This window comes from Macrotis lagotis, chromosome 3, assembly GCF_037893015.1.
Source record: "Macrotis lagotis isolate mMagLag1 chromosome 3, bilby.v1.9.chrom.fasta, whole genome shotgun sequence".
In the NCBI taxonomy this organism is placed as follows: Eukaryota; Metazoa; Chordata; class Mammalia; order Peramelemorphia; family Peramelidae; genus Macrotis; species Macrotis lagotis.
The window spans coordinates 35942011-35958186 of record NC_133660.1 but is presented as its reverse complement, the minus strand read 5'-3'; the positions used below and the strand labels follow the sequence as shown (position 1 = coordinate 35958186).

General features: G+C 37.5%; 1 protein-coding gene across 1 annotated transcript; it reads right to left on the bottom strand.

The window, feature by feature from the left end:
• Positions 1 to 1652: 1652 nt before the first annotated feature.
• Positions 1653 to 11342, bottom strand: AREG (amphiregulin). Its single transcript, XM_074227381.1, has 5 exons — positions 11107 to 11342; positions 6817 to 7006; positions 6021 to 6173; positions 2829 to 2939; positions 1653 to 1811 (listed from the first exon to the last, which is right to left on the bottom strand). The coding sequence occupies exons 1-4, from the start codon at positions 11246 to 11248 to the stop codon at positions 2846 to 2848; spliced, it is 579 nt and encodes a 192-aa protein (XP_074083482.1). The 5' UTR covers positions 11249 to 11342; the 3' UTR covers positions 1653 to 1811; positions 2829 to 2845.
• Between the last annotated feature and the right edge of the window lie 4834 nt (positions 11343 to 16176).

The window sequence follows — 16176 nt, the reverse complement described above, 5'->3', positions numbered from 1 at the left end:
GATGCAAAAAAAACCAGAAGGCCATGGAAATATTTTTACAATGCACAGAGGAGTACAGAAGGAAATTCAGAAGGAAGCACAAATCAGTAGGACAATTTTGAAAATATATTGAATTATTATATATTTATTAAAATAGTAAGCAATATGGAATGGAAATTCAGTTTTATAAACAATCTTTTTTTAGTTTTTTGTCTATAACAAGTGTTTAAGTTCAGAACATTTTAACTATCTCAAGAAATAAAATAAAATGAATGCTTACTAAAAGAACAATGTACCCTGAAGGAGACCCAGCAGATAACATGTTCCAGGAAAGTCAAACAACCATTATTGTCTTAGCTGACATTTCCCTTCAGAATCCAGTGGAGATAACCAGGACCTTGAGTCCAAAGAACCCTGAAAATAGACATCTTCCCCCTTTGGCCCCCCTCTATGCCAGATCCTACAGCTATAGTTCAGGGAATAAGCCCTTACAAGTATTGGACTGACAGCTACTTCTTCAGCAAAACTCTTGAAGATGTGGAAATGGAAATTCTTGCCACCAAAGTCTTTAATGTTGTCGAAAAGTTCAATATTACAAATGGATACTGTTTTATTGGTGGAAGGTAAATTTAAAAGCAGTGTTACCATTAGCAGAATCATGGAAGCTTTCCGTATTACAGAAGAATCTCAATTTTCTTATTCCATGTTTCATATGCTGCTCCATGGAATGAGATGCCCCTTTCCATGATAAGATCATCACTTTGAAACTCTCAATAGTGTAGCTAACTCAAACCTTAAGGACCCCACCTTCCTCAGCCTCTTTTTTCCTCTATTTGGAGGGCTAATGGGTAGATTTTCAAACTCCTCATATTGCCTTTCTTTACAGAGGCCAGAAGCTGGCCTCTCTGCTGCTCACTCTCCTTTGTATCTGCTGCTTGCCTAGTTTCTACTCCATGGAATTCCTCACTGTGCTCCATTTCCTTCCTTGTCATTTTCTTGTCTCCTTTTCTACACTGTTTTCTCCTTTAGATTGTAAACTCCTTGAGGGCAGGGACCATCTTACTTTTATTAATTGTACCCCCAAATCTATCACAGCTTTTCGTGAAATGGATATTTATCATTTTATATCAAATCCTCTTTCATATTCTGCTCTAAACATGGAAATGTTCCATTTTTCCTCTTCTATTTTGTATTTAAATGTAAATGAATAAAAAAGAAGTAAAATTGTATCCTCAGAACTTAGCAGAATGTTAGCAGAGCTACTTAATATTTATTAGATTGGATTGGATATGTATTGACTTTCCCACTATGATGGGAGCATCTGGAAGATATGAAGGTCTTCCTATGACTTGGTACTAAGAAAACTTCAGCAAAATTGACTACGTTTATGACTAATTCATTTCCATTTAGATTTTGTCAACTAAAAGAAGCTTTCTGAGATAATAGAAATTAATAAAGCAACTTAGAAGGGTGAAAAGACTGTTTCATTAGTCAAGCTTGCTTGAATGGAGAAAAATATACTGAGTTCAAGAGAACCCAAGAATGAGACTTCAGACATTCAATCTGTTTGATTTTTTAAAAAGTTTAATGAATTATAAAATAAATATACTTCCATTAAATAATAAATAAACTATTTACAAATGGAAACATACTCTTTATGGTTTCCATGCTTCTGTATGTACAGAAATACTAAGATTTTCAGCAGAAAAGTTGAAATTTGAAAGTTAAAAACCATCAGAATAAACAATTTTCTGATGACCCACAAGGAAAAAAAATGAGTCTTGGCAAGTGCAGTTGTGATAAGTCCATTATTTCATCTTCAGCTGGATATCCTGTTAAGAAATAATATACATATATACCATGAGGAATCTATGAATTTATTTCCAAATCGGCATCAAGAAAAAAAATAGGAAAAAATGAGAATTAAATAAAATTACTAGCTAGAAGACCACTCTGGTGGCCTTCCTTCCTACCACTTTGACCTCAATTTTGCTATCACTGCTACATTTATCTTTATATGTCCCTTCTTTGGTAAAAGAACTGCACTGTTTAAACTATCAGTCAGACTAATATATAACCAGAAGGTGTTGAGAAACAATTATTTCTACTTCTTACAAGGAAGCATACATAATTTCTATTTTATTTGGTTGTTTGCTTATTTATTCATTTATGATTTTATTTATTCATTCTATTATTATTTTCATGGTATAAGCATAGAACCAGGAGAAAGGCTGTGAAGTAGCCCTGAATATTAGTGGCAAGTTTGTTTGGAATCCATCCCTATAAGACAGTGCGCTAGGCTAAAATGGCATTCATTCTGTCTTATTTCTTAGCAGTTTATCTGGATTCAATTCAATACTATGTAGTCAGGAGTTATTCAAAACTACTCCTACCTACAATAATGCTCTTAGCTCCAGTAGATAGGAATATGATACTATAGCCGTAGGATCTATCTCAAGTTCAAATTACCAGAGTAGTCTTGTTGACTCTTAAAACTGTGTTGAGACTAGACAGAATTTGTACCAGGGGCAGCAAGGTGGCACAGTGGATAGAACACCAGTCCTGGAGATGGGAGGATCTGAGTTCAAATCTGGTCTCAGACACTTAATAATTACCTAGCTGTGTGACCTTGGGCAAGTCACTCAACCAATCCCCATTGCCTTGCCAAAAAAAAAAATTATATCCAACCCAACATGGGATGGTCTACCTTAAGCAAAGGAATTAGACCTGACTGCACATACCATGGTCAACTAATTTATCAGTTCATTAGAACATTTCTTTGTTAAAATAGCCATCCCACCTTCAAACAAATGAATATATTACAAGGAATCCAATATTAAAACACAGACCTGTAAGCTACTGTCAGCTATACTCTAAAAGATCCATTTCCACTTTCTTGTTGGAGGTGCTTTCTTTCTTCAGCTTCTTTGTCATGAACATTGGTATGTGATTTCCGAATCCTGGAAAGAGAAATAATTCATTGTAATTGAGGTTTATCCTTCTACACAGTTATCATGGGCAGCCAGGTAGATAGAGAACTGTAATTGAAATCAAGAACACTCATCTTTATGACCTCAGTCCCCTCTTTGATGTGTGACCCTGGGCAACTGCCTAAATTTCCTCAACTGTAAAAGAGAGATATCAAATGAACCTATCTCCCAGGCTATTATGAGGATCAAATATGCTACTATTTTTGAAGTCCTTAGTGTTAGTAAATGCTTAAAAAATGCTTGCTTCTTTCTCCTACCTGCCTTTTCCTATTTAAGGTCCAGGTCAAAAATTCCTCCCATAAAGCCTTCTTGGTTTCCCAAAGTATGTTTCTTCTTTCTCTTTTGAATCCTATTCTACTCAGTTTGTACTTTTAAAAAGGAATTGACCAGGTCCTGCCTTTTTTCTTTTTGCAAGGCAATGGGGTTAAGTGACTTGCCCAAGGTCACACAGCTAGGTGTCTTAAGTATCTGAGACTGGATTTGAATTCTGGTTCTCCTGACTTCAGTGCTCTATCCAGTGTGCCACCTAGATGCCCCATTTTTCTATAGTCATCTATATACTTATATCTTTCCTACCTCTCCTTTCCTCCTCCCCTCCTTAACTGCAAGCCCCTTGAGGGTAGATACAAGGTCATTTTTCTTTGGAGCACACTTGGGTATGCCATCTAACTTGAATAAAAATATAAGTTTTGAGAGTATTGGGATCATTTTTTTTATCTTGGCATCCCCAGTTCTTAGCATACAGCAGATGCTTAATAAAAGATCATTTTATTGAATGATGGAAATAGCATATGTCCTTTCAAGATAAGCTCCTACAAATGGCATGTGTTAAGTTTCTCTTAGAATAGAAGTTGAGATTTCGATTGGAAGCATCTTGAAATCATCTAGTCCTACACCTTTTTAGAAATGAAGAAACTGAGTCATGAAAGAATTAGTCATGACTACATACTTGGGAATTAGAATTTGAACCCCAATACTGGTTCTAAGAATGATTTCTATAATAGTACTCTGTTCTTAGAGTTTCATATTCCCCATGATCCCATGGATGACATTTTGATGTGGGAGGGAAGAGAGAGGGGGCAGAGAGACCAGTTGAAGGCCATTTTAACAGTTCAGGTAAGAGGTGACAAAGACCTGACCTAGAAATGTCTTTTGCTAAAGATAAAGAAGAGAATATAAGGGGATAATGTCCATTTTGAAGGGAAGTATATTTTTCTTTTTTCAGACTTCTCATTAAGATAAAAGGAGTACATTTTGTCTAAAGATTTTTCTTCATCAAGTTGGAAATATTAGCATTAAAAAATCAGACTCCAACTGTAGTTATAACAACCTTAGACTTAGCTTCTAATTTGACATGAATAATGAAACAACATGGGGTATCATTTCATCATTCTTTGTAATCAAATCAAGATTTGCATATGCAGTAATAATAAACAATGAACACAAAATAGGAGGACTCTATTTCCTGAAAGGCAGGAGTGGTGTTGTACATACACAATCCACCAATCAAAGTAATTTCTGAGACTGAAAATTTAGACTCATGAATTCATGATGTTTCTCAAGCTCCTTTAGCAAGACCATGAATCACCCTGTTGAATATTTGTCAGGCTAATTCCCTCGGCCAGAACAATAAAATGTTGGCATCTCTAAAAGCAACAAAGCAGATTCTAAGAGTATGACCTTGACTGGGAGTATGACCCTGATTTTTGTTGTCTAGTCATGGCTGACTCTTCATGACTCCATTTGGGGGTTTTCTTGGCAAAGAAAATGAAGTGGTTTGACATTTTCCTCTCCAGATCATTTAAGCAAACAGGGTTAAGTGACTTGCTCAGGGTCATAAAAGTAATAATACTTCGAGGCTAGATTTGAACTCAGTTCTTCTTAGGTTGGATACACTCTTATCCATTGTGCCACCTAGTTAGTATTCACTAACTGTAGAGAGGATTACTTCTTTTTTTTCCTTTTTTAGTTTTTTTGCAAGGCAATGGGGTTATGTGGCTTGCCCAGGGCCACACAGCTAGGTTATTATTAAGTGTCTGAGGTCAGATTTGAACTCAGGTACTCCTGACTCCAGGGCTGGTGCTCTATCCACTGTGCAACCTAGCTGCCCTGACAGGATTACTTCTTAAAACAAATCCCTTGTCTTTTATGATTGTCAACTTATTGAAGATGGTATAATTCTTGAGGGACCTCAGAAACCACGTAGTCCAACCCCCTTATTTCAAAGATGAAAACACTAAGGCCCAATGAGACTGTGACTTGCCCAAGGTAATATAATCAGGGAGTGCCAGAAGTGAGATTCAAACCCAATTTTTCTTCCCTTTTAAGTTAGTGCTCTTTCCACTGTACTGCAAACCCTGTTCGACTCAGTTTCCTCATCTGTAAATGATCTGGAGAAGGAAATGGCAAACCACACTGGTATCTTTGACAAGAAAATGCTGAATAGAATCAGACATCACTGGAAAACACCTCAACAACAAGAAGTTGTTTGCCTTTTGCCTCTTCTATCCCCCTTTCCCAATTATACTGTGAACCCCTTTAGAGAAGGGGCAGACTTTCAAGCCATTAATATAATTCCTGGCAGGAACTAAGTGCTTACTAAATGAGTGTTAAATTAATTCTGGGTGAGAGAAAATCTCTTTAGATGCTTTCAAAGGTTTACAAGGAAGCAGGATTTTTTTTTTTCTGTCTGGGAAACCTTTTTGATTAGGGTTAGAGGACGGGTGTATAGCAACATCCTATCAATTTTCTATATTTCCTCCAAATAACATTTTCTATACATTTTCTATATTCTCCCAAATAAGATTTTCTATATTTCCCCCAAATAACATTATACGCTTAATTTTCATGATAGTCCAAATGCCATTATAATTCATGTAGATGCTTCACTTTTATATTCAAGGTTATAAAATAGTAACTTAACCACTTAACAACTTATTCTTGAACACCTTTCTGACACAATTCAACAGGGAGTTCTGGGAGTGGCCTTGGGAAAATTGTCTCCTATTCTAGAAGATTCTGAAACAGGAATTTGCATATTGTCATACTTACTGGATGATAATGACGACAATGGCTGAAAAGCAAAGCACTGACAGTAGGGCAGTCACAATGGCTAGTACTGTGATGGAGTGTCCCCCATCTCTTGTACTGTGGGTCTTCATTGATTGTTCTCCACACCGTTCACCAAAAAAATTTGTATGACACCTACAAATCAAACAATGTAATTCAGATTGAAAAGTCCACTTGGTCATATTATCTCCAGGTCTCTCAAGTCTTGGAAGCATTCATTCAAATGAAATTTGGAAGGGAAAGAAGGTAAGTACCTTACAACACCATATTATATATTAGAATGTCTGTCAGTAGTAGAACAAGTTGAGATTAGTTTGGGTGTGATATTCCAAGAAGACACACCTTTTTATTCTTCATATTCTATTTTATGACCTACTGATGAGTTCAATGATTTGTTATGCAGTTTAAAAAATCATACTATCACTTAATTTACATGATAGATAATTAGTGTCTGAGATAGAAAAAACATATCGAAGGCATGTAGTGGGGCTTCCATTCCTTCTATCCCATTCTTGACCATGTGTTTGTAAGTTGGTAAATCCTAGAGCTAAGAGGGTGGGCAAATATAAAGAAGGGGATAGGAATGTTTATTATAAAGGATCAGAATTCTCAATTAGAGAAATCTGAAAATTAATAACAGTACATTTATTTTTTACTTTAGGAAAACTATTGACATATTTGGGTGATGAATTACTCTGAAAAGCAAAGTGGATAGTGAAGGATCTCTGCCTTGGTAGAATAGGAAATGAAAACATTAACACGACATAGAACAACTCACTTGCAAGTCACTACTCCTAGACTTTCTATGTATTTGCATTCACCATGAATACAAAAATGTTTGTATTTTTCATCACATGGATTCACCATCTTTTTCGGCTTTTTCTTTCTGTCTTTGTTGTTCTTTCTTCTGGTCTTAGAGTTTTTTCCACTTTCTGTTCGATTTTTCTTGGGTTTCATCACTTGTTCAACTGGGGGAAAGAAAAGAATGTTTTGTTAAGGGAAAAATAATTGTTTCCATTTTGATATATAAGAAGGAAAAACACTTTCCTAGTGTTTCTTTCAAATGAACAACTTCCATACCTTGAGAAATCTACAATCATCTATGGGTTCCTGAAATATATAAATAAGCACCCCCTCCAAAAATGATTTGGAACACATATTTTAAAATCTTATTTTTACTGTTCCAGTTTTATAGCCAAGGAATTAATTTTTCTATTGGATGCATTCAATTTTCAGATTATTACTAACAATAGGAATTATGCTTGTTGAATGAGAGACCCTTAAATGATCTCAATAATGAATAAGACTAGAAAAAGCTCAATTAACATCATAGAGTCCCATTCCCTCATTTTACAGATGAGGAAAGAGGCAGTAGCTTGCCAAAGCTCCTACAGCTAAAAAGTGGCAAAGATGAAGCTTGGATCTAAGCCTCTGACTTCCTGTTCAGTGCTCTTTTACCTATATATTTCTACTTCATGAGAATTAGAATGAAGAAAAATTAGAATTAAGTGAACCACCAGAGAATAAAATTGGACTTTTGTAATAGAACTTGTCTATCAGAATCTGGACTAAATTGCTCTGGTATAACTAACAGGTTTACTGGATTATTTATAGTCAATTTTCTTACTAGTACATACTAACAAATGATGAAACCCAGAGTAATGAATTTTGTCACTTGTCAAAAGTTATGATTTTATTAAAAAATAATATGAGAGAAATTTCAACAATGTAAATAATTCAAACCTTCAATGAATTTCACTTTTCCACATATCTAATTAAGCTATTCATTAACTTTGTATTAAAATTTCTTCCCATTACTTTTTCCAACTTCATCATAAACGTCATTGTGCCCTGGTATATGACCCTCTAGATTTTGCCATCCCATGTCTTCATGTCTGTACTCCCCCACAGTTTTCACCTCCTTTTCATGTTTTGCCTTCCCCCACTAGAATGTAAGTTCCTTGAGGTTAACATATCATGATTGGGAGTTTCCTGCTTGCCATCATGTGGCTTTACTGATAAGGCAAATATAAAAAATCGGATGATTGGGAGTAGGGTAGGATGGGAGAAGGGAGAAATAATATAAATTAGTTGCAAAAGCAATTAGTCAATCATATGGGAACAATGAATAGCAACAATAATACTAACATCCACACACCTATACTTAATTTTCACCAAGGGCCCATGGCATACAAGATATTAGATCAAGTTATGCTGGAACTCATTCCAAGGAAATTGAAGAAAGTCTATACTTAAGGAAATGATCAATTGACATGTTGGCTATATCCTAACAGAAAAAATAAAGCTATGAGTTTAACCTTAACGTTTCTTACTTTAGATCAGTGGATAGTTAGGTACATAGATCAGGGCCTAGCACATTAATTAAGAACTCAGAATCAGTGAACATTGCTTTATCTCTCTCTCTCTCTCTCTCTCTCTCTCTCTCTCTCTCTCTCTCTCTCTCTCTCTCACACACACACACACACACACACACACAAACAGATGAAAGAAAAGAGCCAGCTCATAAACAATTTATGAGTTACTGAAATGTTTTAATAGATGGTTAACCCCATGGACATTCAACTTGAGCTTTTCAGAGATGTTCAGAAAAATGAATAGATCATACTTTAAATGTTAAAAAACACTTCTATGTCATAATAAACTGGATTTTTAAAAATGACTCTTTTCCCCCTGCTTACATTTATTTAACCTAGGCAGTTAAGATGTCAGAAACTTGTCATATATGAAGGCAGATTATATTATATTGATACTCAGAAATGATTTCTTCTAAATCAAATTTAATATAAATTTAAAACACATTCTGACCCTTTATAATAGACATTCCTATCCCCTTCTTTATATTTGCCCACCCTTCTAACCCTACCAACTTACAAAAACATGGTTAAGAATGGGATAGAAGGAATAGAGTCCCCACTACATACCTTTGACATATTTTTTTCTATCTCAGACACTAACCTCTGTCAAAGTGTTAGGTACCAAATCGAAGTCATGGGGACAACAATAGAGTATTAGGGTTTACTCATGGGGAAATGTTAGAATATCATGGAGAATTGTAATGACATAGTCTACTGTGCTCAGGAGCCATTCAAGAAGGAGTAGATGAACTTTTGCTAGACAGGTTTAGGCTTCAAATAGATTTTAGCTAAAGGTACTTTTTAAAAGTTACTGAATCTTCTTTTTAAAAATTGAAATTGAAGATCCAATTCCCTATTTTCTCAGAGAAGAAACAATTCCCCATTTTCTCAGAGAATGTGAAAATGATTTGGGTAGCATTGTATCTCTTTTTTTTTTTAGATTTTTGCAAGGCACATGGGGTTAAGTGGCTTGTCCAAGGCCACACAGCTAGGTAATTATTAAGTGTGTGAGACTGGATTTGAACCCAGGTACTCCTTACTCCAAGGCCAGTGCTTCATCCACTACGCCACCTAGCCGCCCCAGCATTGTAACTCTTTGATTTTGTTTTCTACTAGAGGTAAAATGCAATTATAGAAATTTGTAATTTTCTCTATATATCAATCTAGATATAAGTACATATATGAAAGGCAGTTTTGTTTTTTCACTAAACTATTTACAAGACTAAATTTTTAAACTCAATATTGAGTTAAAATCTCCTGTACCTATAGATGTTGTAACAATTTAATATTTTTCTGGAAATTCTAAAGCTTATTTTCTCCAGACCCATTATCAACATCCTTTAGGGTCTGTTCACTGCATTGCCAACATAATTACATTCAAGGAAAAAGTGGAAAAATGAAAAAAAGAAGATAGTGTACATTTACCTCAGATCTTTTGAGTTTTACTGTGCTTTCCTAATAAAGATGATGTGAAGTGTTTACTGCAAATATTGTTATTTATTTAATACTGAGCAATTCAACTCAGAAATATCTAGCCACCCAGCTACAACATGTCAGAGGGAGACTTAAAAGTCAGGTCTTCCCATTCCAAATCTATTTCTCTTTCTGAAATGTAACATTGCTTTTCACAATATAGCAAATACATACATATATATATATATATATATATATATATATATATCAAAAAGTCATGGGTATGAATATGGAATTCAAAGATGAAAGGGGTCTTAGAGAACATTCTAGTTCAAGTCTCTCATTTTCCACATGAGAGGAAAGATTTGCCTATAATAAGTAGTACAGTCAAGATATGGTTGTCCTGACTACACATTCAGGGATCAGGCCACTATACACACTGGGAACTAATTTCTAAGAAACTCCTGTTGGACTTCACAATTGACGAAGAAAAACAGTTTTAGGATCAAACAGAAAACATTCTGCTTGATACTGAAAATCCTTTACTACTCAAACCCTTCCTGGATACCCAGTCTTCTCCCATTTTACTCCACTCCCCCTACTTAATGATCCAGCAACACCTGCCCTCTTACTGCTCCTCCCAAGAGTCACTCCATGGCCTGATTGTACCTTTGCCCTCACTGGCCTACATGTGTGGGATGCTGTCCTGTCTCATCTCTGCCCAATAGCTGCCATCATCTCCAAGACTCAGTTTAAAGCCTATCTTCTCTGGGTGGCCATTGAAGGTCTCTGTCCCCTCTAACTCCCCTGCTAGTATCTTCTGAGATGACTGAATTCATTCTGTCATATCTTTTATACACATATTTGTTTACATGTTTTCTCTCACATCAGAATGTGAGTCCCTTAAGAACAGGTATCATGTTTTTGCCTTTTTTATATTCCCGGAGCTTCTTCTATTGCTTTTCAGTCATGTTTGACTCTCTCTAATCCTAGTTAGGTTTTTCTTGGCAAAGATATTGGAATGGCTTGTCATTTTCTTCCCCAATACATTTGACAGTGGCAAACATTTGACAGTGACTTGCCCAGGCTCACATAGCTAGCAGATGCTTAGCACTGAACTATTTATAGACTGACTGATTCCTATATCAAGCAAGGAAAGGAGATAGCTGTGTGTTTGAAGCAGATCCATTAGAAAAGCTGGAGGGTAGTTTCCCTTACCAGAATGCTTGGCATATTTACATATTCCTATGCCACCTTTCACTTGATTTTTTTTTACTCACCTCTGATTGAATCATCTAAGATATATCCAGACAGTTGTGGGTCTTCCTCATACTCTTCATAGTAGTCATATTCATTTCCTGAGAACACTTCAGTTACTAAAGATAGCTTGAACCCATCTGTGCTTTGGTCCCCAGAAAACATGTCATTTTTCTCAGGGTACGTATCATTGGCATCCAAAGCAGCAACATAGTGGCATACTGTGAAGCAGAATAAGAAAGTAAATCAGGATTCTATTCAATTGGCCACGGCAAGTGGAACAGAAGGTGCGAACCTCTTCCTACCCAACAGTCTCAACACATGCATTGACTACAACTGAGTCACTTATGAAAGCACATTTACATTTTGCTTATAGATAAACAATAAGAATTTTTTTTATTAGTGCTTTTCTTTTCGCTACATGCTGTGATGGAGAGAGCCCTGGCTTGGGAGTCACAATTCTTAATTTTCTAGTCCGAGGTCTATTACTCCACAGACTATGATCAAAACCCTATGTTGAACCATGGTTTCCTTATAAGGCTCAGTGTCATATAAACCACTTTCCTATAAAATAGGACCAAGAGTATCACTACTACTAGCTACCTCATAGGGAGAAAGGGTTCCATTAAGTATAAAACACTATCCAAACATGAGTTCTTATCATAGCATATTTAATTGGAAGAGACCTTGGAGATCATGCAGTCCAACCTTTCCATTTTACAGATGATAAAACTGTGGACTGTAATACAGTAATTTCTACTAAATAGCACTACTTCTATTTGTTTTGTTTTTTAATCAAGAACAAGATTATAAGGGGAAGCTAGGTGACGCAGTGCATAGAGCACTGGCACTGGAGTCAGGAGGACCTGGGTTCAGATCCAGTCTCAGACACTTAATAATTACCTAGCTATGTGACCTTGGGCAAATCACTTAACCCCATTGCCTTAAATAAAAAAAGAATAAGATTATAATAATATATAAAAGCTCTCATCTGAAATGACAACATTTCCCCCCCTCTTTTTTCGATAGGAAATGCTTCCAAGCTATAAGGAAAATACTGAAAGTGGGCTTAAGATATAACTAGGGATGGCTCTATAACAGGGAATGACTATTTGCTTTCCAATACTCCCAATCCTGTTTTTTTTTTCCTCTCAGCTAGGGTGCTCCCTTTTTTAAAAAAAAATTATTTATTTAAGATGATGTGGTTAAATGACTTGACCAAGGTCACACAACTAGGCAATTATTAGGTCTGAGGTCAGATTTGAACCTGATCCCAGGGCTCTATCCACTGTGCCACCTAGCTACCCTGAGTTCCCTTTCTTTAGGATTTATAAGGTTCTGACTTGTAAGACAGATTCTCCTAGTTTCACCGAGGAAATAAAAGCTCCATGGCTTGCCAACAGCAATGGGTAATGACAGGATTTTATCAGAGATATTTTGAACAGTCTCTGACCTTCAATAATAGTCTCCTATTCAGTCTAGGATCATAGAATTAGGAGGGAGCTCAGAAGTCATTGAACTCTAAATTCTTATTTTACAGCGGAGCTGATAGGTTGGAATAGTTGATAGTGAAGGCTTTTGAAGCCAAGGACACAATTCAAAATCTGTCTCAGACACTTCCTAGCTGTTTAACTCTGACTAAATCACCTCTAAGCCTCAGTTTCCTCATGTGTAAAATAGGAGTCATAGCAGCATCTGCTTCACAAAATAATTGTGAGGATCAAATGATAAAACAGACAAAATAGGCTTTGCCAATCTATTAAGGACATACTATTAATAAAAATATAATATAATGTAACATAATCATTATATAATTATTATATATAATATATGAATATAATTACATAGTATAAAATAACATGATATGTATGATATAATATGATATAATATATAATATAACATAACAACATAATATGATATGATATAGTATGATATGATATGACATAACATGATATAATATAACATAACAACATAATATGGTTGGCATGGCATGGTATGGTATAATATGATATAATGTAACATATCATAACAAATGATATAATGTAATATGATATAATGTAATGCATTGTAATAAAATGTAATATAATATAATCAATATATAATATAAGATATGAATATAATAGCATGATATAGCATATGATATGATAATATGATGTGCTATGATATGGCATGATATAATATATGATATAACATGATATGGTTTGATATAATATATAATTTTAATATAACAACATAATATATTATGTCACATGATATAGTGTGATATAATATGATGATATAACATGATATAACATAACAACATAATTATGGTATGGCATGGAATGGTATGGTATAATATGACATGATATAATGTGATATAATGTAACATATCGTAACAAACAACATAATATAATGTAATATAGAACAATTAATATAATAATATATAATAGTATAAGATAGGAATATAATTACATAGTACAATATAACCTGACATGTTATGATATGGCATGATATAATATATGATATAATGTGACATGGTATCATAGGATATATGATATAACATGATATAACATAACATGATATGATATGGTATGGTATAATATGATACGATATAATATAGCATACCATCACATAAACAACATAATATAATAAAGATATAATATATAACATGAGATATAAATATGATAAATATAATTACATAGTATAATATAACACAACATAATATGGCATGTCATGATACATGGCACATGATATGGTATGATATGGTATGGTATGATATATGACATAACATAACATAATATGCTGTGCTATGCTATACTATGGTAAGATATAATGCGATATACTATAACACATAACAAGCAACCTATCATGTCATGTCATACCATATGATGTGATGTAGTATAATACAATGATGACAAGCTAGCTGGGGCCAGCAGCTCCCCCAGAGCCCGGCTGGTGGGCACCAGACCCCGGTGCCCCTGCAGCGGCGCAGCCCCCGCCTCCCGGGTCTAGGCGTGCATGCCAGGGGAGCGCTGTCCCTCGTGCTGGTCCGTCCGCGGCTCTCCTGAGGGAGGGAGCCGGGCTGTCCCCGGCTGCGGGGCGCGGGGCGCGGGGCGCGGGGCGCGGGGCGCGGGACTTGGGGCGCGGGGCGGCCGGCGGGACGGAGGCCGCAGACTCACCTGCGCTGAGCAGCAGGAGGGCCAGGAGGACGGGCGGCGGCGGCGGCGGCGGCGCTCTCATTGGCTCTCGCGGGTTGGCACGGTGTGGGGGGCCCGCAGGGTCGGGGCGGCCGAGGCCGGGCGCACGTCGGGGCCGGCGGCGGTGTCGGCGGCGGCGCTTCCAGGGGCGCACAGTCCCGAGCCGCGGGGCGCACAGTCCCGAGCCGCGGCCGCGCCCGCAGCTTTATAAGGCCCCGGCGTGGGGGAGCCGGCCCGGAGCGAGCGGGGCTGGGCCCTGACGTCACCGGAGCTGCTCGGGAGGGCGGGGCCGCGAGGCCGGTCCCAGACCAAAGCTGCGCCCCAAACCCGGGCACGGACCGAGCCAGCGCCCGCGTCGGGAGGAGGCCAGGGGCTTGGAGAGAAGGAGGGGGGCGCTGCGTCGCCGCGAAGCCCGGCCCGTGCGCCCCGAGGTCTCCGGGCGCCACTCTCCTCTTCTGTCCCCTGAGGGGGTCCCGCCGGATTTGCGGGGTGCGGGTGGTCCAGGAGCCGGGGCCTGGGGGAAGGGAGAGCTGGCCTTCGATCCGGATTAGCTGCGAACGGGAGAGGGAAGGGCTAGAGTTAGGCTTGTACCTCGACGTCCTCACCTGTAACGTGGATGTCACGGTCTTCGACGCCCCTCCACCCTGAAAACTCTGATGCTGCGACTCGGACTTGAGAACCTGGACAAGTGCCTTAGCTCTTTGTGCCTCGGTTTCCTTAATGGAAAATGCAGGGTAGCCTTGGACCTGTTGCTCCCTAAGGTCCGTTCTATGATTGTACTATTGATTCTATGACTTTTGAAACGATGAAAACGATTCCTTGTCATTTCTGAAGCCAGAATTGCCCTATAATTTTAGATTAAAGCACCCTTAAAAATCACCCTAAATGGTGAGGTGGGTTTATTACTGAGTCGGTGAATTAAAGGTGTTCAGAGAGAAATGGGCTGGTCGTTTGTTATAGGGAGCATTGGATTAGACTAATGGGTCTCATGTTTTTTGGTCTCAGGACCCCTTTTACACTCTTAAAAATTATTGTGGGGGTGGGGGTGGCTAGGTGACAGTGGATAGAGCACCCGGCCCTGGAGTCAGGAGGACCCTCAGACACTTAAAAATTACCTAGCTGTGTGGCCCTGGACAAACTTGCAAAAAAAAAAAACCCTAAAAAAAATTATTAGGAATCTCTACCTCCTCCCATACACAATGAATTTTTCTTTTATTATGTCTATATTTAACTCATTAGAAATGAAAACACCCAAGTATTTTTTTTTTTCCAAGGCATACGTGACTTGCCTAAGGTCCCACAACTAGGTTATTATTAAGTGTCTGAGGTCACATTTGAACTCAGGTCCTCCTGACTCCAGGGCCAGTATTCTATCTGCTGCACTACCTAGCTGCCCCCAAGTTATTTTTATAAAAATAAGTATTGTGGACTCTCTGGAAGGATCTAAGGGTCTCTCAGAGGTCCCCTAATACATTTTGGGGACTAGACAGTTCCCAGAATCTCTTTCAGCTGTTGGTGTGATTCTAAGGCATTCATTCCTCCATTGAAAAGTGTTAGTCTCCAAATTCACAAGGGATTTTCTTGCCTAGAGGCAATATAAATATTGTGGAAAGAGTGCTTCATGTGGGGATCCATGTACTTTGGTTCAGATCTTTGCTTTTCCATTGGCTACCTGATAGCTTCAGGCAAATCCCTTAATCTCAATGAACCTGTCTTCCCCTTTGTAAAATGAGATGATTTGATAAAAGATATAGTCATTGGTTTTGTGGGGGGGATTCCCTCTTTTTTGAAGTCTTTGCTACAAGAGTGCGGAAAGACAATATTTCCAGAAATAAATATATTATAAAAACAAAAGGCTTTAATTTTTTAAAAGAAAGTTTTTTGAAAATGTAGGGAATTAGGGGGCAGCTAGGAGGC

Excerpts from the sequence above, each read along its gene's own strand:
- AREG (XM_074227381.1), bottom strand. The coding sequence starts at position 11,248 with ATGTTTTCTGGGGACCAAAGCACAGATGGGTTCAAGCTATCTTTAGTA. Across the intron at positions 7,007-11,106 it reads CTTAGATGATTCAATCAGAG|TTGAACAAGTGATGAAACCC; the intron begins GTGAGTAAAAAA and ends TCTTTCCCCCAG. Across the intron at positions 2,940-6,020 it reads ATTGTCGTCATTATCATCCA|GATTCGGAAATCACATACCA; the intron begins GTAAGTATGACA and ends TTCTCTTTCCAG.